General features: G+C 36.4%; 1 protein-coding gene across 1 annotated transcript in view; it reads right to left on the reverse strand.

The window, feature by feature from the left end:
* Window positions 1-27,457, reverse strand: part of tmod (tropomodulin) — a 69,194-nt gene that overhangs the window by 13,532 nt on the left and 28,205 nt on the right. The window contains 4 exon segments of the mRNA XM_074086614.1: window positions 507-622; window positions 4,027-4,150; window positions 5,577-5,744; window positions 17,903-18,055. Of these exon segments, the coding sequence (XP_073942715.1) occupies window positions 507-622; window positions 4,027-4,150; window positions 5,577-5,744; window positions 17,903-18,055 (561 nt within the window).

Raw genomic sequence — 27,457 nt, forward strand, 5'->3', positions numbered from 1 at the left:
ATTTAAATTCATTACTCCGACATACAACACTAACAATGTCCGACCGTCCCCCCGAACGTTCATCCTGACGCCGACACTTATTTATAACAGGATACTTATTTATTTGTAATGTGGTAAATATTACTCGTGTATTTAGCATGATAAGTCCCGTCCCGTTTGTGGTATTTTAGTTATACAAAGCGTCAAAAATACACGCAAAATCGATTATAACAACATCATTTATATAATAACATAGCGGGTCTCATGGCAACCTTCGTCATCTAAATATTTCTAGTTATTATAATAGTCTCTAGTTGTTATAACATACTACAAAACGTCTTAACGGCCAAATATTGCTGTCCCTTCGATATCGTATAATCAGAGATAGTGTATATTACATTGATAGGTTATGCATGGATTCTGTAATCCAATACACACATCACACAAGATGCTTGACATACTAATTGAAGAACAAGATAAACGACCAAGCTCTGCTGGCCATACTAACTAATGATGATGATGATTACCTTTTGTTTGGTGGCCTTGGTGATGCCGTCCCATCCGAGCCCGACCGGCTGCCCTTTGTTGAGCAACGACGCGTGGTACTGGTCCTGATTCATCATCGAATGGAAGCCAAGGATAGCTGCAATGACAAACAGTTTGTAGGTTAGGTTGGTGTAAGCAGGCTGTATTATAACCTAACCAACTTGGAAAGGTTGGAAAACCTCCGTCAATGTCATTTTAAAGTTCAATACTTATCTCAAAAGCAGCTGAAGCGATTTTAATTATGTAATCATAGCTAAGAAATACCGCATGGAAACTCGCTTTCACGTAAAAAACCGCATCTTAATCGGTCCATGGCGTGACAAACAATGGCGTCAAAGTTACAACACCCCTCTAAAAAATAGACTACAGATGGAGAAGCTTTAGAAAATGAGATAAAGAGTTTTAAAAAATCTGAAATTGCGACAAATGCTCAGTGAAATTTTTCACCTGAAAAAGAAAAAGTTGCCGAGTCTGTGAAAGTGGGACCGTGCTATCATCAACGTCTTTGTCCTTCACTTTATCTGACTTTTACAGACTTTCCAAACTTTATTGGGCAAGGTCGCTCAATAAACATCAAATTAAACAGCTGTATACCACCAAAATAAGAAATCTGTCAACCGGCCCGTATAGACACCGAGTGCACTGCCAAAGCAGGCGATAAAAATTCAAAATACACTCGCGAAAGGATAGAGAAAATTTATGGGTCAGAGTAATAGCGGCTAAGGCATGCGACATGTACCTGGAGCAAACAAACAACTATAAAACTTTGAAGACAATTCTAAAACAACGCAATCAGAGAAAATATTTTATGCCAATCTGGCTCTTATATCATGAGATTTTGATTCGACATTTGCACATCAGAATTCGTATATGAAAACTTTTTGAAAGTTGCTCGTGGCGCAAAGACAAGACGACATTAGATTCGGTATGCCACTGGACGATTGCCAGCCAGTTATAAACTGGCATTTTTTGCAATATTACTAGAAATTTTTCGTGCCGAGATCAAAATCATGATTGTCAAAACGGGCTAGCGTGAGAATTGTTATAGTAATGCCACGGAAGTTGGTGAATGATTGTAGTTATCTGGTAGGCAGATCAGAAATGTATGATGATTTCCTGCATGACAAAACAATAGTAGATTGTACAAACGTGGCATTTTACTTGAGACGTTTAAAGCTACTCGCGCCGTAGGCGAGCGTCGATAGTTAAGTCAAGGGTAAAATGGGTTTTATGAACAAGTTCTACACTCTGCTTGTGAGAACAATGGAAGTGAAGCGAATCGAATTTTCTCAAATAAAGCAGCCACAGTGTGGATAAATGTTCATTTACTACCTTTTATTAGTCATGCATTGCTATTTCTATAATAATTTATTATAATTACCTAGTTTTATAAATTTATCAATGACATGAATTGTAAAAAATAAATAAAAACAGTGCTTGATTTCCTTGAGTCTTAGACAAAGATTTTACCTTATGCACAAGAACATAAAAAAACATTTTATGCCTGCCACCTAGAGCTACCACAAATACGAAGTGTAAAGAATACTTTTATTTTTATTTTATATTTAATTTTATCGTCTTGACATTGTACCTAATTTCAACTTTTTGACCATGTTTTACCCAGGATTATTATTATTATTATTTTTAAATTTAATTCTATTTTTATTTTGGCTGACAATGTTTTTTAATTTACCACTATCATATACCTATTACTATTATTATTATTTTGTATACAATTTGACGATCCTTTTGTGAATTTCTTATAATTACCTGACATGTATATATAATGTATTTTTTCATTAGGTAATAAATAAATCTAATCTAATCTACTTCTTTAACAAGGAACAGTGCTGAATGAAGACTACTAGATGCCTTAATAATTTCAAGTTTTCGTTTTTTTTGGAGCTGTTTGGTACGCTTCACGACGTTATTCCCTAAGCAACTTTGCAACTTTGCTTACGTCTAAAGAAAAAGATATAAATAATGTTCCTAACCGAACTCTATAAATATAACAGGAAATATGAGACGCCAGAAGGAAAATATTTTTCAAAACACTTTTCCGTGTTGCTGAATAACGTCATAATTAAACCGGTACGCAGTGCCACAGTCTATAACAGAAATTGAAAATGCTAACGAATAAAATAAAATAAATCAAAAATTGCTTAATACAAGTAAATATGTCCCCTTCTAAAATGTTACCAAAATACGCAAGAAGAAACCAACCACGATATAAAATCTTTCCTGAAGAAAGACATAATTCATATCGTCGAGAAAATGAAAAAGTTCTAATACAGACATTTCTTTTTCAATCAATTTTGTAAAAATTCGCGTAAACTGTGTCAATTTCTTACATCAATAAAATACAGTAAAATTACTATATTTACGTGTCAACCTTGGGGATTGTCCCAAATCGTAACATTACTAGGAAATGTCCGTATGTCATATTATTCATGTTATATAGTGGGCAACGATAGATGACCCTGTTTTTAGAATATACAAGGACGTGCTTGCATAGTTGTATGAGTTTGAAAGGATTTGGGTACGGCATAGCCTTTGATGAAGGTGTAATGCTTTTGTGGGATCAATTCTTCAATAATAGTAGGTAATCTACTGGTTTGATGATTTTGTAAAACATTATTATATATCCGGAACATTATAACAGATACTTGGGTAAGTTTAACCGAACGCACCTTTAACGCATTCACTGCCACCGACGCATATAATGCGTTTCCGGAACTTCGCCCAGTGCCGCTGTTATAATTATTCAAACATTTTGAACGCACATGTGCGTCGGTGGCACCTGAGGAAAATAGGTGGCAGTGAATGCGTTACGAGATTTTCTAGAATTTTGAATTAAATTCTGGCATAAATAATATTGATTGAAAACATTTATCTATTTAGTTGCTTTGTTCCCGGTACATACCAGCACTAGTAGGGGCCAAATTATTTCCTAACCTAATTAGGTCCAATTGTACATTTTTTTTACTAGCCATTTTCTATGTCCCACTGCTGGGCAAAGGTTTTCCCTCGGATTTCCAACTTCCCCTGTCGGCAGCTAAGTTAAAACATTATCATGAAAAAATACCGCTGGTCAGGCTTTCAACTCGTCGCCTTTGGTGGGTTGGTTAGATCTCCTATAATCGTTATTTACCTGTAGCAAAATTTCCATTCGCATTTTTCCCAAATGCTTTTTTACTGAAGCTCATTTCCAAAATCGGGTTATTCCTCATCGACTCAGAAACATAGGGAGCTTTAGGTTATGTTGAACTTGCATCGGCCCGAGAAGGGCCAAAAACGAATAGAAGTAGACTCCGTCGACACTGTGTCTGCGTCGATTCAAATTGAAAAAAAAAACGCTCTTGCGAAAATAAGCTTCAGTAAAAAAGCAAATGAGAAAAAAAGCATTTGGGGAAAAACGCGAATGGAAATTACGCTACGATTTTGGGAAAATTATCTAACCAGGCCTTTGAAGTACCCTAAGAACTCTCTAGAACTACGTACCAGCCAAATCGATGATCTCCTCCTGCGAAGCGGTTCCCAAGGCCTGCTCGTACTCATCGCCCAGGTCGATGGAGATCTGTTCGTCCGCGTCGCGCAAGCGCTCGGGCGGCGGCGGCGGCATCCACTGGAACGTACAGGAGTCGTGCTTTACTTTGTTTTCATCACACTTGCTCGTAAACAGTGTCGTAACATGCAGGCTACCTTGGTTGCAACCCCCCAAATAAAACCCTCGACCGTAATGTGCTTCTCATGAAACCCGTGGTCGGTAAATCGGTAAGTTGTTACTGCATGGCGTGCAGAGGCGCGGCGCGCGCACGTCGGGCACATGCTGCAGAGGGCGGGGAGCTGGCGCTGCCAAGAGCGCAGACAGCGGTATCGGCAATTTTTGAAAAAATATTAGTTTTTCTTTTACAAATATACAATTTTACTCGCAAATGTGATGAAAAACATTGTATGTCGCACGGGCGGTACTAGAATTACGAACATCGACTCATTAAAGATCATCATCATCATCATCATCATCCCAGCCTATATACGTCCCACTGCTGGGCACAGGCCTCCTCTCAGAACAAGAGGGCTTGGGCCATAGTTCCCACGCGGCCCAGTGCGGATTGGGAACTTCACACGCACCATTGAATTTCTTCGCAGGTTTGTGCAGGTTTCCTTACGATGTTTTCCTTCACCGCAAAGCTCGTGGTAAATTTCAAATGTAATTCCGCACATGAATTTCGAAAACTCAGAGGTGCGAGCCGGGGTTTGAACCCACGACCCTCTGTTTGAGAGGCGATAGGTCAAACCACTAGGCCACCACGGCTTCACGCTCATTAAAGATACGTCCCAATATTGATGATGGACGCAAAAGAGCGGTTTTGCACAACATCCGTTCCGAATCCGTGAAAATACGGTCCGGAGTAGTTGTAGAACTATTTGTATGGTAGTTTACGATTTCCGTCATCCAATTTCACCATACAGATAGTTGTACGAGTAACTCCGAACCGTATTTTCACGGATTAGGATCGGACGTAGCGCGGAACTGCTGTTATGCGCCTTCGGATCAGATTCCATGAGTATTTAAATTCATATATTTAATTTGTCTCCATATCGGATCGGCGTCCGACGTATGTTCCACGTTAGCCGCGTTAAACAACTTGATTGAGTCCCAGAAGTCACAGAGATACATAGCAGTATTATGCCTCAGCATTATGCTGAGTCAGCGGTCGTTTCACTTTTGCGGGGACACACAAAATCGTGAATTTTCATTTTTGTATTTCTTTTTTGTTTTATTTGTGTTTGCTGTTTATTGTTTTTTTTTTTGGTGTATTTGTGTGTCTTTGTGAATGTGAATAAATGTCTTCCTTCTTTCTTTCCTTCAGTATCCCTCTTACTTTCTTACACCTAGCCTTCGGCCGGTCTGACGGCGTTTCTAGCGCCTGTTTATTTATGTGTTGAATCAGCTTGTTAAGGTTCAAAGGTCCCCCGTGAAGTTCTTCTTGCAATTCAGGAACCCAGTGAGGTCTTTACTGTTTGAGGCACAAATAATGAAGTCTTACCTTCTTCCCCCTAACGACGCCAGCGACGAACGGCTTGACTTCAGGCCGGTCGGGCGTCTCCAGGGCTTGCTTGTTTATGTGTTCGATCAGCTTCTTACGGTTCAGGGGCCCCGTAGGGTCCTTTTCGCAGTCGTAATTGTTGCGCTGCGATGGTGGGAGGAAGTTGTCCTGAAAAAAGAGGATTTTTTGGTTTTATTTATGATATTTGTAGGTGTCTATGAATATCTAACTAGTGTTAGAAGAGCCATGCTTAAAGCGTTAAACCACAAAGGACGGCAGGGGGTCGAGAGCAGGTCGGGTCGGGAACGCGGCGGGTCTATTTACGTAGCTGTATATGAACAACATCACATCGCGGCACCCGCGCATGACGCTCCCCGTGCCCGCAGTTGGTGGATATTGTTCATATACAGCCACGTAAACACGCCCGCCGCACTTCCGACCCGTTGCTGTCCTATATATGTGGTTTACGCTTAAATAAAATGTACGCAGTATGGAGTCGTTAGTGACACAGAGTTTTTTTTTAAATACCATCAACTTCTCATAGCTCATAGGTTTTGGTGTAATTTACAGGTTTACAAATATTTACTGTATAGGGGGGGAAGTCAATTTTCGAATATTTTCTTAGATAGCTCAAATTGGTTTTGATTAACAATTGATATGTAAACTGATATATAATTTATCATTTTATAATTCATCCCCCTAAAGCGGCCATATAGAAGAGATGGTCAATACGCCTTTGCTTGCGAACGCGGCAATGAGAAGTCTGACGATGACAATACGGCCTCTAATTTTAGCAAAAATTTCAATAATTCGCATTAGAATTGTATTAAAAACTAGCTTAAGCCCGCGACTTCGTCTGCGCGGATCTAGGTTATCGCGCGGTGGCGCCCTCTACCGGAATAAAAGGTATCCTATGTTGATCCTTTGGGTTCAAAATACCTATATACCAAATTTCATCAAAATCGGTTCAGTGGTTTCGACGTGAAGCGTAACAGACAGACATACAGACAGACAGACAGAGTTACTTTCACATTTATAATATTAGTAGGGATTAGTAGGGATGTAGTAAACGTATTATCAAATGATTATTTGTGCACTTGCACCATTATTGCGACAACCATGTTAATTAATTTACCTGCATTTATTTTAAGTTTATCGTCAACACTTACTACTTTATCATGCTGTTGTTCAATAACATATTATTAAGGAGAGGATTAAGTAAAGTTATCGAAAACAAAGAGTATCATTACCTCATTTATCTGTTCAATTATTAAATACAGTTTATCAGTTTTGATAAAGAACAAGTGGGGCTTGGCTCCGCTAACAATTGATAGCGATACCTAAGTCTTGCAGACTTTTGGTTTATTGCTTTGGCCTCGTTTCATAATTGAGCATGAGGTAAAGATACTGATGACATCGTCGTTTTTATTCTGTATGAATGTTACTTAAACAAATGGATAATTTAGTTACTCTGTTAGTTTGTGCTTAATGTCTGCCATCTGCCAGTGACAAAACAACGGAAACCCTTTGATTTTAAAATGATCAAACAAAACTAATTACTCTAATTAGTGCCATCAACCCTCCTCTATAAATCACATTCACAGCGCAGGGTTCGTCAGGTGAACATTAGATATATCCACAACAAGCTTCTTCATATCAACACAGATCTAATTGAATTAAGTAGATATATGTTATATTGGATCTCGGGAGGGTAACCTATCATTAAGATAGTCACCATTTAATCTGTCATCTCCCAGGATAACAGGATCAAAGGAATTTGGGCACAAATTTGTGCCTCTGGGAGAGGACAGGTTAAATCCAGTCCCGGGCAGCACCTCTATGGGGCGCAAATATCCATGCGCCATCCATACTAATATTACAAACGCGAAAGTGTGTGTGTTTGTATGTTTGTCCGTCTTTGATCCACGTGATTTTTGGCATAGAGATAGTTTATGGACCAGAGAGTGACATAGGCTACTTTTCATCCCGGAAAAATGTAGTTCCCGAGGGAACCGCGCGATAACCGAATTCCACGCGGGCGTAGCCGCGGGCAAAAGCTAGTAAGTTCAATAATTTCGTAGATCAGGCATCTGGCCATATACGAAGATACTACGAAGTGCAAAATATAACACTAATATGATTTAATAAGAGTGTGAGAGGGACAGTACGTACTTCGATTTTCGTAGTAGCCCTCCCCCACCCCCGATACCCAAACTTTTCAGAGTCCCATTTTTAGAGACCCCTTAATCTAGGTTTCGGATTGGGTAGAACCCTAATTGGAGTTCAGTAGAGCGGTATATTATTATTATTATTTATTATTATTCAATAGTCAAATGGTTTTATATCAGCGTTGCGAAGCAATTCGTAACTTTCAGCTAAGCCAGCTTCCCTTTTGTGTCAATTTTTTTTTTTTTTATTCGATTGGATGGCAAACGAGCAAGTGAGTCTCCTGATGGTAAGAGATCACCACCGCCCATAGACACCTGCAACACCAGGGGGATTGCAGATGCGTTGCCAACCTAGAGGCCTAAGATGGGATACCTCAAGTGCCAGTAAATTCACCGGCTGTCTTACTCTCCACGCCGAAACACAACAGTGCAAGCACTGCTGCTTCACGGCAGGATTAGCGAGCAAGATGGTGGTAGCAATCCGGGCGGGCCTTGCACAAGGTCCTACCACCTGCAAAATCCATTTCGCTCGTTAATGTGATTTGTGTTAAAATATAGGGAAAGTGTGACCAAATAGACATTTTTTTTTTCTTTGACTGATTGACTTTTAATGACCTCCCGATAATTCGATACCTAATATACTAATAATTAAATGGGAATCATTAAAAACCTTTAATTAATTCTACAAGTTAATGCATAATTGCCGTTATATTCAAACAAGTTTTCTAGTAATTGTGCAATGCCATTGTAGCAATCCTCCAATTACCTATAATAATGGTGAGAAATTGTTAATCCGTGCTTGTCGTAAGGTTGTGGCAAGGTTGGCACTAATTGCCTTAACATGCGAGTCTTAAAGTATACTTGACAAGTTCGTATGTGGAACCCTGTCTCAGGGAGCCTCTGCTGTCCTTACCAAGTTTTTTTTTTTATAAATGCGGCAAATGCTGACTACAACAGGGTTCTACAAAGTGTCACGCACAACGAGCTTATTAAGGTATACTTAATTGAGACATCATTGTGACATTAAGGGCCTGTTTCACCACTTGTCAACTAACTTTAAGTGTCAGATAAAAATAAAGCCGTCTTTGTTTATTCCGACAAAACAAACAGAAACGGCATCACTGATATCCGCCACTTAAAATTAGTTGACAAGTGGTGAAACAGGCCCTAAGTATTGACACATTATTTAATGTAAATAGTTTCAGTATCATCATCATCATCATCAGCCGGAAGACGTCCACTGCTGAACAAAGGCCCCCCCCTTAGAACGCCACAGTGAACGACAACTCGCCACTTGCATCTACCGGTTTCCCGCAACTCTCACGATGCAAGTGAGTTTCAGTATGGTAGATATAAATTGTTATTATTGTTGTTCCTGGAACTGTAATGAAAGCCTAAATTGAAATTTAGGCTTCTAAAATAATTTTGTTTGGTTAATGGAATGTGGGAGGATATGTTAATATAGAAATTGCTTTAATTGATACTGTTAAGTAATGTAACCTGATAGATATAGATTTGAAAATATAATAGTTATGAAAATTGTATACAACGTTTTAGCTGGTTCCAAAAATTTTTAGTTTTTTTTTTAATAAGAAGGATAAAGGTGAGGGATGGGCAGTAAATTTTTGTGCACAAACAAAACATTTCGAGGCCCAGATTTTTTGCAGCTCTGTATAATCTACCTTTTTTCAATGATGTAATAAGCATGTCCAAATTCTGGCAGGGTTATTCTAATGACAGGTGGATGTTAATCGTGTTAAAAATTCACAAAGACTAAAAAAAAATCTTTTTTAAACTAAGGATAAAATAAAATAAAACTATAGTTTGCTACAATTTTAACTAGTATACAAATTTGCCACACTTGAAAGCACGTAATGTAAATTAAGAAGGGAATTTACAATCATTTTGTTACATTATGCAAACTGGGTGGTTACTAGAGCAGACAGACAGTTACTGTAGCTTGCCTTACCTATACCCTACAATTTTATTTCAACATCTACTTGTGGAAACTCAGATAATTTGGAACAATTTAATTATAGGTCCCTAAAATTGTATGCTTGCTCATACTTTCTTGTTTTTCTGTAATTCAATTTAAGTGATGATAGTAATAAAGGAAATTAGAGGAGAAAGGAGGCTCATGCTAGAAAAAGATTACCATAGAAGGTTTTTACAATTTTCTGTTTGCATCACTATCAAACTATGTGTAACTATGTGTGTTTTTCTTGTCAATAAATGTTGTGAGTTTGAGTTTGAGTTTTGAAAACGCATATGAAAGTTATGAGAATGGACTCTATGTACAATCCATGTCAAGTTCAAATTCAAATGTAAGAGTTACGACAGTGAGCCTTATGTACAATCTATGTCAAATTCAAATGTAATAGGCTGGGTACGAAATAGACCCGTAGGACTACGTTTTGAGGCTTCAAAAATATTAAAGTTGTTTATTTTTCGCATATAGCTTCCGGAGCATTTGCCCAACCTAATACAAAAATTGTGTCATTTTGGGTGCCTGCATAAGTAGAAATTAGGTATTAGTGTTTTCCATTAGTATTGGACGAAAAAAAAATTAAAGACGAAAATTTTACTTTCTTATTAATATCTGAGCAGTAACTGATGTACATAGGCATTTTGTGTCATATCCATCCACGGGAATCCTGATTTTTAACCAGTACCTAACATTTCGCCCAACTAACTCTAAAAGAATATTACAGTTTGTTAAAAAGATGTCAGACGTTTTAAAATACTGATATCTGTTATCCAAAATATTTTGTGTCAAATTCATCCACGATATTTATAGATATTATTTTTTTTTAATACAATACCCTGTAAAACCCACAAAAGAAAATTCAAGTTGTTAGAGTTTACGTGTTTTGATTATTAACGGTGTAAAAAAAACACTATTCATAATTTGTGTCATTTTCATCCACGGTTCTCATTATTGAAAAAAAAAACTACCACGAAACGTACTTCGCGCGAATGGCGAGCGCGGGGAAGAGTACATCGGGTGCTTGGGCGCCGGCTGGCAGCGTTCGTTTGTTTATATTACCCGCGGCTTCGCACGCGTAATCTGACAGTTTAATTGATTCCGAGATTTTACTGAATTCTCATGGGTAATCCCAAAAATTACATCATAGTTATCATTGACTTTGTATTAAAAACAGCTGTGCAAAATTTTATGAATTTAAGTCTAGCGCTTGTCATTTCGAGATTTTATGCCTATCCCATGGCAATTTTTTACGAGATACCTACCTAATAAGTTTTAGTTTTTTTTTGCTGATTACTTTTGGTTGACTGTAATTTCATTGTATCTAAACAACACTTCCGTACCAAATTTCAAATCGATGTCATTAATCACTGAGGCGTTCCCTTCTGAGGAGACGCTCCTGGCTGCTTTACCAAGATGTTACTACCAGATACCGGTGTGAAGTAAGCGGCCAAAAGTTAGCAGCCGATTATAACCCAACCCAATTAAGAAGTTTGAGGTTTATTTGCATTTGTGAGGTCTGACAAAAAACACACACACACTAGTTGATATATGATACAAACTAGTTATATTTTTAGTAGTTAGTATGACACAAACAAGTTTATATTTATGGACAAGTATTCAACCTGAACGTCTGGTGAAGCAAGAGAATTATTGCCAGCTACACCAGATTAAAACAAGCAGCATATAAAACTTCGAAACTAAAATGAAAAAAAAAAAACACCAACATGGAAATGCGAACCTCTTCAGGTCTTTCCATAAAATAACACTGGATACTAAATGCTTTCTACTAAAGCTGCAACTGCTAACTAACCTCAACTAGTCTAGGAGCCACGCCCGATTTAATGAAAGCATGTGTATTTTTTTTGTAATAAAATGAGAAAAACGACATGTTGCAAATAGCAAATACGAACCTCTCCAGTATTTTGTGGCATGTTATTACGCACGTTGAGAGCTTTCGATCAACGCTTCAAGTGTCCAGTAACCTCATTTTAGTTTTGAAGAAAAGGTAGATTTAAAGTTAGCGGCCGAAAATAATCACAACAAAAATAAAAAAAAACATTGATTAGAAAACGTGTTCCTTCCAGATATTTTATTAATACGATTATGCATTTGAAAAGATTTCCATCAAATCTGAAACTGCCCATAACCAAAGCCTAGTACGGGAGTTACGCCCGAATAAAAGTAGGCGGCCGAAAAATTTTGCAGTAATATGACAAAACGACCAACTTGGAAATGCGAACCTCTTTAAGTCTTTCCATATTATAATACGGGATACAAAGCTGCAAGAATTTACTAACCTCATCTAGTTTAGGAGCCACACCCGATTTAAAGAAACTGGCGTATTTTTTTTTGTAATAAAATGAGAATAACAACTTGTTAGAAATGCGAACCTCTCCAGTTTTTTTCTGGCATATTATTACGCACTACGCCTACTTTTATTCGGGCGTAGCTCCCGTACTAGACGTTGGTTATGGGCAGTTTCGGATTTGATTGAAAGCTTTTTAAATGCATAATCATCTTATTAAAATTTCTGGATGAAATGCATTTTCAAATTGTTTTTTATTTTATTTTAGTTTTTTTTTCGGTCGCTAACTTTAACTCTACCTTTTCTTCAAAACGAAAGGAGATTAGTGGACATTTGAAGCGTTCATCGAAAGCTCTCAGCATTCGTAATAATATGCCAGAAAAAACTGGAGAGGTTCGCATTCCAACATATTGTTATTCACATTTTATTACAAAAAGAAATACGCCGCTTTTTTTTAAATCGTGTGTGGCTCCTAAACTGGATAAGGTTACTAAACTCTTGCAGCTTGTATCGAAAGCTTTTAGTATTCAGTATTATAATATGGAAAGATTTAAAGAAGTTCGCATTTCCAAGTTGGTCGTTTTTTATATTACTGCATACATTTTCGGCCCCCTACTTTTATTTGGGCGTAGCTCCCGTACTAGATGTTGGTTATGGGTAGTTTCGCATTTGATCGAAGCTTTTGAAATGCATAATCATATTAATATATAATATCTTTCTAGATATTAATATAATATCTAGAGGAAGGCGTTTTCCAATCAATGTTTATTTTTATTTTAGTTGTTTTTTATCGGCCGCTAGCTTTAATTCTACCTTTTCATCAAAACGAAACGAGGTTACTGGACATTTGAAGCGTTGATCAAAAGCTCTCAGCGTGCGTAATAACATGCCACAAAAACCGGAGAGTTCCCGTTTCCAAATTGGATGTGGCTCCTAGACTAGATGAGGTTAGTTAACAGTTGCAGCTTTTATAGAAAGCTTTTAGTGTCCAGTGTTATTTTATGGAAAGATTTGAAGAGGTTCTCATTTCCATGTTGGTGTTTTTTTTCATATGGTGTAGCTGGCAATAATTTTCTTGCTTCACCAGACGTTCAGGTTGAATACTTCTCCCTGAATATAAGCTAGTTATTGTGTTTTTGTCACTCTTATGAACACACAAATGCAAATAATAACTTAAACTTCTTAATTTGGTTGGTTATAATCGGCCGCTAACTTCACACCGGTAGGATTGTTGACGCTAAGCGCTGCTATTTTAGATATGCAGTGACGCGATAGCCAGGTTTTAGAGCTGGGCATACAAGACCATACAAGACACCCAAGATACAAGATATCCATCTTCCTTTAAGTTCGAGTGAGAGAGAAGGGCTTAGGGCTAGATCACATCTTACTAATATTATATATGCGAAAGTTTGTATATCTTGATGTTTGTTACTCAATCATGCTTTAACGGCTGGGTAGCATTAGCTGAAATTTGGATACTTATAGATATAGATATCGATTTAAATTAACTATATATATGCGTGACGACACGACACGACACGACAGATAAATACAAATCCGACTTTAGCGTCATAAGCAGGATCCACGTCAAATTTCGATCATTAGAATTTTCGAACTTAATGCCAATCAGTTAAAGTTAACATTAGTTTTGTCGACTAACATACCATTTCTAAATTTTTATATAAAATACAATACAATACAATGACTCTTTATTGTACACCAAAAATAGTAAGCGATACAGAACAGGTACACAGAATGAAAATGACAAGGGTAAAACAACAGGCGGCCTTATCGCTTAAGAACGATCTCTTCCAGGCTTAGAGCAACGCGGGCTTCCTACCGGAAGGGAGCAACCTTAGCGGTAGATTACCTTTAAAATAGTTCTGGCGTTTGTTGCGGGGGAAATGTGCATAAAAGTGCAGTTCGGCTTATTTAGATGCAAAAACAAAACTGCCAACTGACTGTAATGACGACGTTAACACATAAATAACCCAACAATACACTAATAATTCGTTTACAGATGACTCCAAACTAACACATTGACAGTAACATGATTAAGTCATCGCTTTATCGCTTATGCGATTTATCGCTTGACCGATCCGAAATTTGTACCGCTAGGACTCGATGTTGGTAAACGAATCCGACAATAATGTACGTCTTTGTTGTTTAAATGTAATTAAATAGCAATAATACGATAACAATTTACTTCCCATGTGAAATGTAACACTATAATTTTGCAAGCTTGATGTCCCAGATCTCTTTTTACAGCAGGAAACTGAACAATTCGGTATTTTTAGCACCGCCGCGTTCACTCGCGCTTCTCGATTCGGTCTAATAGTTTGAAATCCGAGCGCGCCTTGTTTTATAAAATTCGTATGCCCAATTGGGCTTGTACTTTGACAGAGAGGAACGCGTCGAATGGCTACTCCCTTCCGCCCGGGTTGCTCTAAGCTTCCAGGCAACCTTTTTTATATATAACTATCAGCCTTTTTGATTCTTAAATTAATGTACCTATTATTTACATACTTAATTATTTGAATAGGTACTACATTCAGAGTATGCAAAAAAAAATAAAGTTATGCAATTTGTTTATTACGTAGCGGAGATAAAAGTCAGTCAATTCAATACTCATTAAGTTATATAATAGGCGAAGTACATAGTTTAAGGCCAGCGAAAAAAAAATGAAAGAGTTAAAAACATTGCAGGATCGCTATACTCGACAACAATGTCGCATTTAAATTTTATTATTATCAAGTCTCAAACTTGTCACGGTAATATCTAAGTTGGCACGAGTCAGGGCTATTACGAAACTCGAAACTTGAAGTTCGTGTCGTGCGGTCCCTCTGACACTTACAGTATTTAATACGAGAGCGAGAGGGACAGTACGATACGAACTTCGAGTTTTGAGTTTCGCAGTAGCCCTGCTGTACCTACAGCCAATTCAATCTGGTTCCAGAAAAAAAACATCTAGCAAATCAAAATAACAAAACAAAACAAAACAACTGATACCTACCCATTAGGTATCAGTTATTTTGTTAGAACCTCGGACTTTTTTTAATGTGTGTGAAACAGCTCGTGGTGTTTCAGAGGAAAAATACACCTGCAATTTTGATATAAAATTAAATATCGTAATACATTTTGAGAAAAATTTATATTAGTCTCGGCTGGAATACTCATACTCGCGTTTAATACTCATACTCAGCCAGCAATTGCCTACTTACATGCGACGACAGTACTTGTATTATCTAATATGAATGCTTCCCATAGATGAAATCGTACCGAACGAACGTGTTTGCGTGCTTATGCCCCCCGTCGCCCCGCCGCTTGACCGCGCGACCCGTTTCGACCGCAACCATTTGTTTTTATGTTTTATTCATTTAAATATCGTGGGCGAAAATGACACAAATTTACAATGTCGATTTATCATGCATTGATGATAAAAAATATGTGAACTCTAATGACTATCATATTTTTTGAAGCGTTTGTAGTTAAGAAAACAAAATAATTTAAAATCTTAAAATTGCGTGGTCTAATTTGGCACAACTTTTTTTTATAGGCGTATGTAAGTAATCTGAAATAGGAAATAAATATTTCATAAACTGTAATTTTTTTTTTCACACCATTTTTACATACTGTCCATATAACAGTTTGCACTGGACGAAAATGACACAAATTTGTTTACATACTCCACAGGCTATCCTAGATATGATGCCATAATTATTTTTAACTTTAAATTTATTTTGCGAGATTTATTCAAATAAAAAAAAAACAACCACAAATCTTCAAATTGCTGAAAATGCAGGCAACAAAAATGACACAAAACGCTACAATAAGCTTCATAGGTACGACTACAGTACCCACAGGCAAAAAATAAGAAACTTTAGAATTCTTGAAACTTAATACCTCAAAAAACGTAGTCCTATCGGCCTAAAAGGGGTATGTAATTTGTCTTCAAAATCAAATTTAATTTCACTTAAGTATTTCTAGTGACCTGATTAGACTCTAATTGAACCTCTGGTTTTGGTTTGGTGAGATTTAGCACTAAATTAGAATTTCAATTTCAGAAGTAAATTGACTGAAAGTATTAAAACAAACTGGGTTTGTGGCCTTTCATGCAGCATTTGGGACCAATTGGCATTGTGGAACAGCTTTGAAATCGGTGCACCTGCTAATTTTTGTGGCCAAATGGTTATTCCATATCAAATAGAATAGATACTCAGTTATTTTTTGAGCAATTATCAACTTACAACATACTTTGCTACTGCCAGGAGTTATTAGCAGTAAAAGTTGCTTACCCAAAGCAACCAATTGTTTGAACAATACAGCCGAACTTGAAGCAAAAAGTTAAATTTTGTGTTTACTTCATAAATCGCCAGTTTCATTATGTTTCAGTGACTTGACAATTCACACTTCAAGGTAAGCAACACAATAAATTGGGTAACTGACTAATTAGAGTCATTAAATGAACTACCTCATTTGTTCTTGGAGTGGAAAGTACCAACATTACCATTCCAGTTAGTAGGTATTTGGCAGCATTATCTTTTTTGTTCTCTGAATGCCTTGCAGGAATAAGTAATCCTTTCAGAGATAAACATGTTACTTTGTTCAACACATTCAGTGCCAAGAACCCAACAATCATGTTTTACAAGCTTTTATTTAGTTTCACCTGTCTTATTCTGTCTGTCAGTCTGTCTGTAATCAAATCTTGCATGTTAAATTTGACCAAGTTCCAGTAGTCAGATTGACTTGAAATTTGGAATACTTATGTAAATCGCGTGACAATACAATAATCTGGGTAGTCCAGCTAGGATCGTCTCCGCAGGATGGAACTTTTCAACGGCTAATAGCATCGACTTGAAATTTGGTATGCAAATGTAGTTAGGGTGACAATGCAAGTACAGTCAACAAAAAGTACAGTCAGCAAAAAAAGCTTGTATTAAAAATACTTTTTTTAAGGTTAGATTATCTATTTGTAGTAATTTTTCGCTAAAATACGGAAAATGATAATATTGGTTACTGATGGTGACGATTATGTAGCATTATGTCCAGGGTCATATTTAGCCTAGGGCCAAGGAAGCCATGGCCCGGGGCACCAGGCTCAAAGGGGCGGTGAAGCCACATATGGCACTTTTTTTCTTGATGATGATTACTTTGTCATCATTTAATGGGGTGTTAAAGCTAACTTGCCTGGGGTGTCAAATCTTTAAATACAACTCTGGTTGTGGTCAAAAATGTTTTAAAAGGGATAAATTATCCCTGCTTTAAAAGCATGTGGATTTTGTTATTAACGAAACTGGTGTCATTAAATTAGATTTTTCAGTTTTCTACTTTGTTTTAGTGTATTGGACGGTTCAATAGTGTTCAGATTATGTCTTTATACATAGATTGGGGTGACACTCTTTCCCGGCCCGGATAACACCAACATGGAAATACCAACCCTGTTTTTTGTGTACACGCCCATAGAAACTGACAGGAGCTTCTATGGGCATGTACACGAAAAACGGGGTCGGTATTTCCATCCCGGTATTATCCGGGCTGGGAAAGAGTGTCACCCCATTGATTGCATAGCATACTATCAGCATTTTTGCTACTTTCTGAACATACATACATATGTGTTATGGCTTGATTTTGATGTATATGATAGTGATATCTACAGTCAAAGAAACTGAATTGTATACCAGTGTGAAACCTGTGCTGCTGATGTCATTTTCTCATTCCACACATCTGGCAAAGAAATTATGAAAAGGTCCCACCCCGGTAGGCGATTCAGTTTCCTCAACTGTACTTACACTACCTACTAAAAATTGCTATTTGCTTTACATGGAGAATTGGCTAGTCAGTTAGTAACATGAAGGTGACAACTTACATCTGGATCAACCTCCTTGGCGAGCATGGTTAGCTCCTCCTGCGAGAGCTTGGACAATAGCTCGTCGACGTCCACTTCATCATAATTGGACAACTCTCGTCCAAACAACTTCGCCGGCGTCGTCATTGTGGTAGTCTTCGTCGACGACGATTTCTGCACCAAAAATACACTTATAAACACTATGCACTGCTTATTTTATCTTTTCAAGGCGCCGTATGTTGACATTATTACGTAAAAATTGATGCGGCACCAAAACTACTAGGCAAAACATCGATTTTGACACTTCTACCACACCCACTGTTTTAATTGATGAGCTGAAAGATACATGCCAGAAAGGCCTAGAACTATAGAAGAGAAGTAATAAATAACTTGATGATACATTTATCAGGTTTCTTACATTAAAAACTTGTAAATAAATGTTATAACGGCAGAACGGTAAAATACTGCAACAACAAACACCTTCCTTGAGTGACAAGTTATGACTAACTTAACTTGAAAAAACGAGCAAGCAAGCAAGGTGATAACTTTCAACAAAGGTGTGAAAGAGATAACGAACAGCAAGAGGGGGGAGCTAGAGATGTGAATGTAGCGGGTTATCGATACCGGTTTATATCGTCAGTTTCCATTTTCCATAATGGATAAAACATTGTTATATTTGTTATGTAAAAACAAAAGACGCATTTATTGCATTAACTGTAGTAAGTTATAACAGGCATTGTTATAACAAACAATTAATAAATAAAAAAAATACGGATTTCACCATTACTTATGTTTTAAGTACGAGTGCTGTCTTTACTTTAGTTAAAGTTAAGTAAACTTTATTCACAGTATAAAATGGGTTCAATACTGATTTTATTATCTATAGCTACCTAGAATGTGGTACTTTACTTCCTGACGTGTAGTTAAAACTATATAAAATTAATAGAAATCATCTACGTACTTAGGTCAAAATGTACCAAAAAAATTTTACCAGAACACTTTCAAGAACCGTGCAAGAACCTAACAAACCTGTGATCTATTTTTTTCTATATTATGTAATATAAAATATAAAGTACGTAGGTACTCTGGAACCCACCCTCGTTTTTTTATTTGCTTAGTTCGAAATTAGGCGCGTATTTTAGTATCCATGTTTCAAATGAATGAAGGTTATGACATTTCATGTCTCCATACCGTGTTGACCTAATGTAACGATTACGTAATGCACTATTTAATGCCGCACCTAATGCCTTGCTGTTATTGAACTCACGATCTTCGTTGTGATTGTGACCTAGAATATTATCAAGCGAACAATGCAGGGACTGGTGCAATGGTACGACATTACATTGAGTAATAAAAGAATTAGTATTGAGTCATTATTATTATGGAGCATCCTATGAAATCGTAATGACGTCACCGTAGTGTAGTGTCCCTCTGTAGTTAATATCAACCAACACACACGTGTCTGTATCTGCCTTACCATTGACTGCTTCTCTTTGAATTTGATACTTACGTTAGATACAAAGTCATGGATTACCTACACCTAGATGACACACGTGCCATCTTACAGCAGGTATAATACGCAGCCACTATCAATGGAATGCGTATGAACATTTCCAATTTTAACAAGATGTAGCCAACAATAGGTTTACCAAACATTGAAAAAAAGAAGAAAGAATGAAAACATTTATTCGTGGCATGGTACGAATGGATAAAAATAAAAAAAAAATAGTAAAAATCAGCAATGTTCCGGTCTTGCGAACTGCGCTGTTCTTCCTTTGGAACCATCTGGCCATCATTCTTTAAAAAAAATAGTTAAATAAAGTGAGACCGATACAATTTTTAGTTAAAATACATTCCTTTTTGAATTATATTTCTATTTATATTAATAATTTATATTTAAATACATTGCAGTAACGTCATCCTACTAATTTTAGTAATATTGAAATTTTCAAATAATTTCACGATGTTTGGATGTAAATAAGTAATCACGCAACGGCTAAGGGATAATATTGGTGAAATTTCAGATTTTTTTATGAATACATATCATGGATTACTACGTAGGTTACTTTTTATCCTGATTAATTGTTCCTATAGCTTCCGCGGTTTGACTGTATGCGAATAATTTGCCAACGAACTCGCGGTATACAGCTAGTAAGTACTAGGTATTTAGTCAATAAAGTTAAGAATCTTTCAAAAAGTTTTCGTATTTTAGTTCTAGTAAAGGTAGCGGGTGGGTAGCGGGCAAAAACTCGATCGATCGAGGAGAAAAAGAATTATATGTATAAGAGAAGCAGCTAAAAATAAAAACAAATAGGCAAAAAAATACCGCTTCACAAAATAACAATTTTTTTTTTTACACTTGTACCTACCTACGTATTTTTTGAAAGGTTGATTGAGTCATCAAAATAAACATTATTGAAAGCACCGTCGATATTTTTATTTTAGACTCCAGCAAAATACCTTTACTTTGTTGCAAACAATTTACGGGTATAAACGGTCTGCGAGCAAGCTATTATGAACAATGGCTATATCTATCTTTCATTTCGAGAGCTTTAATTGATGCCACGAGAGCCGTGAGACAATGAATATGACTCAATTAACTGCTATACATTGCATAGAAAGCTTGCTGTTAGCACGTAATTCTTCTTTTGATTGCTGCGGCAAACGCAATGTTTTAATGTTACCTATATCTAAGTATTAAACAAGTTTTAAGGAAGGTTAATAAAAATCATAAATTTAGCGGTTTGCATGTCATATAATTAAATTTACGTATGAGTCATCATTCTAGCCTGTATACGCCCCACTGCTGGGTACAGGCCACTCTCAGACTCAGAATGAGAGGGCTTGGGCCGTAGTTCTCACGCGAGCCCAGTGCGGATTGGCTGAGATGAGGCTGAGAATTTTCCACTCAGTTTTTAATAGTTCTAAAATACACAATTTTGGGTATGCATTTTTTTGGATTTTCTTACCCACTACGTCAAAGTATATTCTAAGATCATATAAGAAGAAAAAAATGTCAGAGCAAGTTTTCGATGACGAAAAATGAATTATCATTAAAAAAAAACATTTTTGATAAAAGTTTTAGATTTTTTTCTAGTATCACATAATGATACAAATAAATTATTTGGTAAAATAATTTTGAACGGAGGATAATTACTCTATCTAATCTGTTTAGATTTGTATTTTTACGTACTTATAAATACCTAACTTAGGGCTGTTTTTAGGGTTTCGTACCCAAAGGGTGCCAACGGAACCCTATTACTGAGACTCCGCTGTCTGTCTGCCTGTCTGTCTGTCTGTCTGTCCGTCTGTCTGTCCGTCTGTCACAGGGGTCTATCTCTTGATCCGTAATAGCTAGGCACTTGAAATTTTCACAGATTATGTATTACAGTGGCCGCGACAGCAACAGATACTAAAAATAAAATAATTTACAAATTAAAGGGAGTCGTCATACAAGAAATGTGTTTCATTCAGCGGTTTTTGATTACTAGGCTACCAAGATGACGACCGTCAGTTGCTAGGGGCAACGCCCGTAACCTATGTTGTTTAATGTTTAACTACTTATTAATTTGCGATTTTATTAGTGCTATTTTATAAAACCTTCGATAATTATAATAATTGTCTCTAAGACCGTGGTTTATTTTTTTGTGCAGCATTAAGACTAAATAACAATTTATGATCCAAAAATCTCCGACACACACCACACACTTCACAAAAGCCAACTTCAATAAAGCACTTACAGCCGCTGTATTTAATGTTTTTTACTCTAAAAAACGTCCGTTATAATTCATACTAAGTTACACTATTTATTTACCTACAAGGTAAAATTTAGAATCAGGTTAAGATTTATTCACTAATTCATAATAAGTACGCGCCGTTCGGCCGAATTAACGCATTCAGCCACTTTTTTTTTCGGCGCATGGCAAGAGTCTAAAGCGCTATTCAGCCTCCGACAGGGCGACAGCCAAAGAGAGAGAGAGTTTAAAATTGTTCTTTATTCAAAATACTTGCACCTAGTGCTTACATTTTGGTGATATGTTTTTATTAACTTGTAATGTAATGTAATCAATTATGTTTGTTCAGGTGGAATTCAATAATTTAAATAAAATATTAAAATATTAAATATTTCAACTTAAATTTGAAGTGGGTATCTTCAACCGATTGAGCTGAAATTTTGCATCCATGTATAAATCCGATGACAATGCAATATTATTATGACGTAGAGCTGATCTGATGATGAAGTTAGATGGTGTAATAAAACGACACGATCACATCGATTTTGGTCTCATTTGATTCGTCTTGACGACTACCTACTTTGGTAACCAGGGGCAAAAAGTCCGCCAGCAAAAAAGCTTATATTAGATTTTTTTACAAAAAATTCTTACTGAACTATTTGTTTTTAAAACATTGTACGGAGGTGCGGAACCCTTCATGCGCGAGTCGCTCGCACTTGCACTTGACCGATTTTTTTATATTTATATGTTAGTTTCGGCTCATACTATACAATAACCAAGCAAAATTTCATCGACTGAGAAATTAATGCATGGGGCTCCATACAACAACTTGCTTCATTTCCTACACGAATAGGTCAAATCAAACCACTACGCCACCACGGCTAGATATGAGTGAAACGCTTTAATTCGTGTTCTTAAACCTGGTATTGTTGTAGTATTGTCTTAACGACATACATATTTAACACGTTACAAGCACGCTAAAAGGGAAAGTATCCATCACCCGAACTATCATCAAGCCGTTTTATTATGTGTTAATGTGCTCAAAGACGATGCCATGCAATCCTAAACTCATGTCTAATAAACTGTACTTTCTTGTAGGTTACGCCTGCAGACCACGAATAAGCGTTACGAGTAAATATAGGATCTCAACATTATTGAGCTAATTTGTTGGCAAGGGTTTCTGGTCACCACACCACATCCGCTACTCGGGTCAATTAAATTAATTTCACAATTAATTGCAACTAGGTAGGCTCCACGTGGAAAAATAATTTAGAAGCAAGTAAAGTGTAAACACATTTAAAACATAATAAATTGGAAATACTTAAAAACAAATTAACTTTTAAAATATCAGTATGTTTTAATTTCATCATGTCATAATTTATTTACCTACTGCTTAGTAGGTATATTCAGCTGTTGAGTTGTTACAATTTGAAAGGTGATTTTGATTTTGCCAATCGTTCTGCTCTAAATAACAATACGGAAGGAGTGATCGAATGATTGATCCAAATCGATAATCGTTTTGTTTCTGTTGACCACGCGACTACGCCGGGCAAGCTGGCGGGCCGCCAACCCACTATAATTGGTGGGCGCGGCAACAGAGACAGGCGATATTCTTAGCAACCCACTCGCCACTGGCCTTCCTACCAACAAATGTGATTCCGGCAAATAAATAAATAAATTGTTACGGTCTTGACCTAGTCACTAGTCGCTAGGGATGTACCACTCAACGCATGTTGCCGATTCGCGAAATATGCGACAAAGGTGAACAACCTGTGTGGTGAACTAGAAATTTAGCACCGGCTGGGTGGCATTGTGAAATACTTAGTAAAAAATATATTTGTGACATTTTCAGAAAGACAGAAAATGTAAGTGAGATTTTCAACGCAAAATCATGTCGTCGTTACCTTTTGGTCCTCCGATACAAGTATCACCTCTCATCCGAGGCATTAGATTTGGTTTGCTTATTGCTGGATTCTTTTACGCTCAAGGAAAGCAAGCACTTTACAACCGCATGGAACGAGCGCATCTTGAAGAAGAAGCAAGGAGGAAAGTGATTCGGGACGCAGAATTAGCAAAAATAAAGGAGAAAATCGCAGCTGAGGAAAAAGAGAATGTAAGGCTGCTTGAACAAGGGAAGCTGTGGTAACAATATTTGGCCTCGTATGTGTTAAATTTTTGTAAAGTAATAAGTAGTAATAATACTAAATAAAACTTTTATTTTTTATCTTCTTTCTAAAGTAATAAATAAGTAATTATGATTATAAAAATCTATACGTCAAATACTTGTGAAAGTGTGAAAAGCTTTGCATTTCCACCGCTCCATCACAAACAACTCGACGCTATTGTTGAGCTGAGCACATGTTTGTTTATTTGTGCATTCACACGGGATCTTGCATCGACGTGAGAGTTGCATGTCACTTTCTAGTTTCTGCGTGTGCGGACAAAATTCAAAGTATCACGTAGAAATTAGGATTTATTTACCGGTTATTATCGTACATTTACCGGACACTTAAGCAAGCTCTATACTATACTATAAGTGGCGGCAAAACGTGGTGCGAATTTTAAAGTGTGCTAGCTAAAGTCAGCCTAAGCGCTTTAGCAAGAACGTTTTAACGTTCTTATAATTTTCATGCGAATGAAACATTATTTTTAAGTTTTGGGTGAAAATATTAAACATGTAGTTCGCACTGCATTTTGCATATCGGCAATTTACGTATAATAAATGCAAAATGTACCTATCATCACATCACATCATTCAGGTAGTCGGATCATAATGCAAAGAAAACTAGTTCCTGGTCTATTACGATGCTATGATTATTCATGCAATAGAAAAGTCAAGAAACGATCAGTGTACCTAATCGAGACGCTGTTACGATAATTTTTCACTGCATAATGTAAATGTACCTTTATTACGGTATATTAAGGCGTTTCCTACTTTGACTGCGGATTTTTAAAAAAAACGAAGATTCTAGATGTAGTAACTATTTTATTTAGGGATATGTCTTTTAAGATGGATGTAGGATATTATTTTACTTCGTAGCTTTTAATTTATAGAAATAAACGTTATTTCGCTAACCCTTCGTTTGTCCCTTATTCCGTGATAAAATTTGGCTCTGGACTTAATTCCGGAGTCGTTGTACGTAATTCCGTGCTATCTTTAAAGTTCACATTGTTCAAGCATCTATCAAGATAGTTGACTTAAAATACTTTTTTTAAATGATGATTATAAATCACGTAATAAAAAAAAATTGTATTGCGTGAATTGGAGGAATTGGAATTGGAGGGGGAAATTATTATACTCTACTTAGGTAATCTAAATTAAAATGACAAAATGAAAAACATGCTTAGTTAAATTTATTGATTCAACTTAATAATTTGAATATATCAAAATAAAATAACTTCTAGAACAAAAACAAAATTAGATTTTATTTATTTATTCAGAAATTTAGATTTTGTTTGATAATCATATTAAAGTATGATAGTCACTGTCCCATCATTTTACATCTTAACGACTTTTGAAGTAGTATTTCGGCGTATATATTGGATGAGGCCATTTTTTACCTGAAAAGGTAACAATATATTATTATATGTATTTATATTATATTTATATATGTAATATACCCATGCAATTTCAGCTTCAAGTACTAATGATCACTGAGCTAAACCGTGGACGGACGGACAAACGATACATGTGGATAAGGGTTTCTAGTGACTAAGGAAGCCTAAAAACATGGACCCCTCCCCATTAGTATTTTTATTTTTTCATAATACCGAATAAAGACATTTTAGTACAAAAGTCGTGTACATAATTACGGGGGTCCAAAAATGGTTATAATAAATAAAAAACAAGATTTTTTTTTAATAGATTGGAAGATAATATAACCATTATACTCATAAAATCGAAATAAATAACCTTTTGCTCTGATTTTATAAAATAAAAACAAATTTAATATCGATGCCATACTCCATATTCGTACGTATGACTTAACAGTTATACATTTCGTTCTCAATTATAACACTCAAATTTAAAAAAAACCATTGTATGTACCGTAATTACGTCACAATAATCTGCAGTCCTTACTTAACTTATTCACATCAAACATATGAATAAATTTAATCTAGATAGAAACAAAAGATTAACACTTTCGGACTGACTTTCCTTATTCCGTGATACTCACGCAATTAGGTACATCGCGTCAGATTGGTGTACATAATTACGGGAGCGAGTATTAATACTTTAATATGCTTTCAGTTAACTTGAAAGGTGATAAATACGTCTATAATAACTATAAAACAACAATGATACAAGTTTGTATAAATAAACTTACCAGTATCACAGCAAATCCTTACGAAGTTCCGCTGCCACGTTACGCTCACTGACAACACGCCCGTACCGAACTACTGCGGGTTGCGACGGACGCGTTTGAAAGTACCTCACGGCTTAAAAGATATTACATATATTCAAAAATTCGTTTTTTTCGGTTGTATTTAAGCTATAGTTAATGAAGTATTGCAATAAGTTATGATTTTACTGATTGTTTCCTATCTATTTACGAACAAAAACCAAAATATCACGGCATAATGTACTATCCCGGAATAGTGTACCTTTACCTACCTTAATGTAAACATTGATGTTCAATGATTAGGTAAAACTCGCTCGATGTCTGCCAAGCAAGACATAGTGAAGTTAAATTTTCCTGAGAATGACTTTGTTTTTATCCCACTGCAAAGTACTCTTTTCAGGGGACACTATGAAAGTGGATTTTGGACACATGTACCTACGAGTCGACACTTTTGTCATCCTTTTTTGACACCCTTCGGTACGAAAATTTATTAATTAATGTCGCTACGCGTTTGTCCGTTAGTCGGTCACAGAGCTGTATCTCAAGAAATGTAATTCATAGATAGGCAGCTTTATAAAGTGCATTTCTATGTATGTTTCGACAACAAATTAAAAAAAAAACAAAAAAAAATTGAGAGTGGTCGCACCAACCAATGAATAAAAAGCCCCACATTGCGTACAATTTGCTTGGAAGCTGGGCTCTGCTGTGTGTGCGAATTCCGGTTCGTTATTTTGATCCGATATTCCCGTGGGTGCGGGATGTAATATAGGATTTCTGGTACGGTCAAGGACTTTGAGCCACAATAGAATCTTTTCAAAAGAGGAAATTCATTACTATTTTCCTTGTTAACTAGGTGTTAATTAATGCGATGTCACTATGACGTTTACTGTGAAATGGTTCCATTGTAGCTCATGAATCCTTGTCCGTACCTACAATACATCCTAAATCTCAACCGCAGTCTAAGAATATGACATTTGGCGTAGATATTCTTTATACAGTCAAAAGGCAAAGATATACGGCCAGTTGCAAAAATATGTATTCACGGCCTTAAATGTTAAGTGCGTAAAGTCGTGTATTCATTTTTGTAACATTGGCCGTGTTGATATCTTTGCCCTTGACTAGAGGCAACGAATGATGGCATTAGGTAGGTCATGGGTAATTTATTATCCTGTTCATTATAGGTAGAGTCATTCACGATGACGCGTGCCGTGGGCTCTTATTACAATGTCATCAATGTCTAATTTTGACAAAATCACGCGTCTTTGTGGATGGCACTAGGTATAGTAACATTCTGGATTTAATTTCAACTGAATCTAATGCATGTAAGCAAAATCGCGGGCAAAGTTTATATAGACATGATATTAAAGCGGTTTCTGTTTTTTTTTACTGCATAATTCACCAACTTGTTACGTTACGTGCGTCAATCTGTTACCGTTGATCGTTGATCGAAACTTCGTCATTTAGAATATCTGGATAAGTTACATTCAAAACTAGTTAAC

The sequence above is a fragment of the Choristoneura fumiferana genome, chromosome 4, assembly GCF_025370935.1.
Source record: "Choristoneura fumiferana chromosome 4, NRCan_CFum_1, whole genome shotgun sequence".
Classification (NCBI taxonomy): Eukaryota; Metazoa; Arthropoda; class Insecta; order Lepidoptera; family Tortricidae; genus Choristoneura; species Choristoneura fumiferana.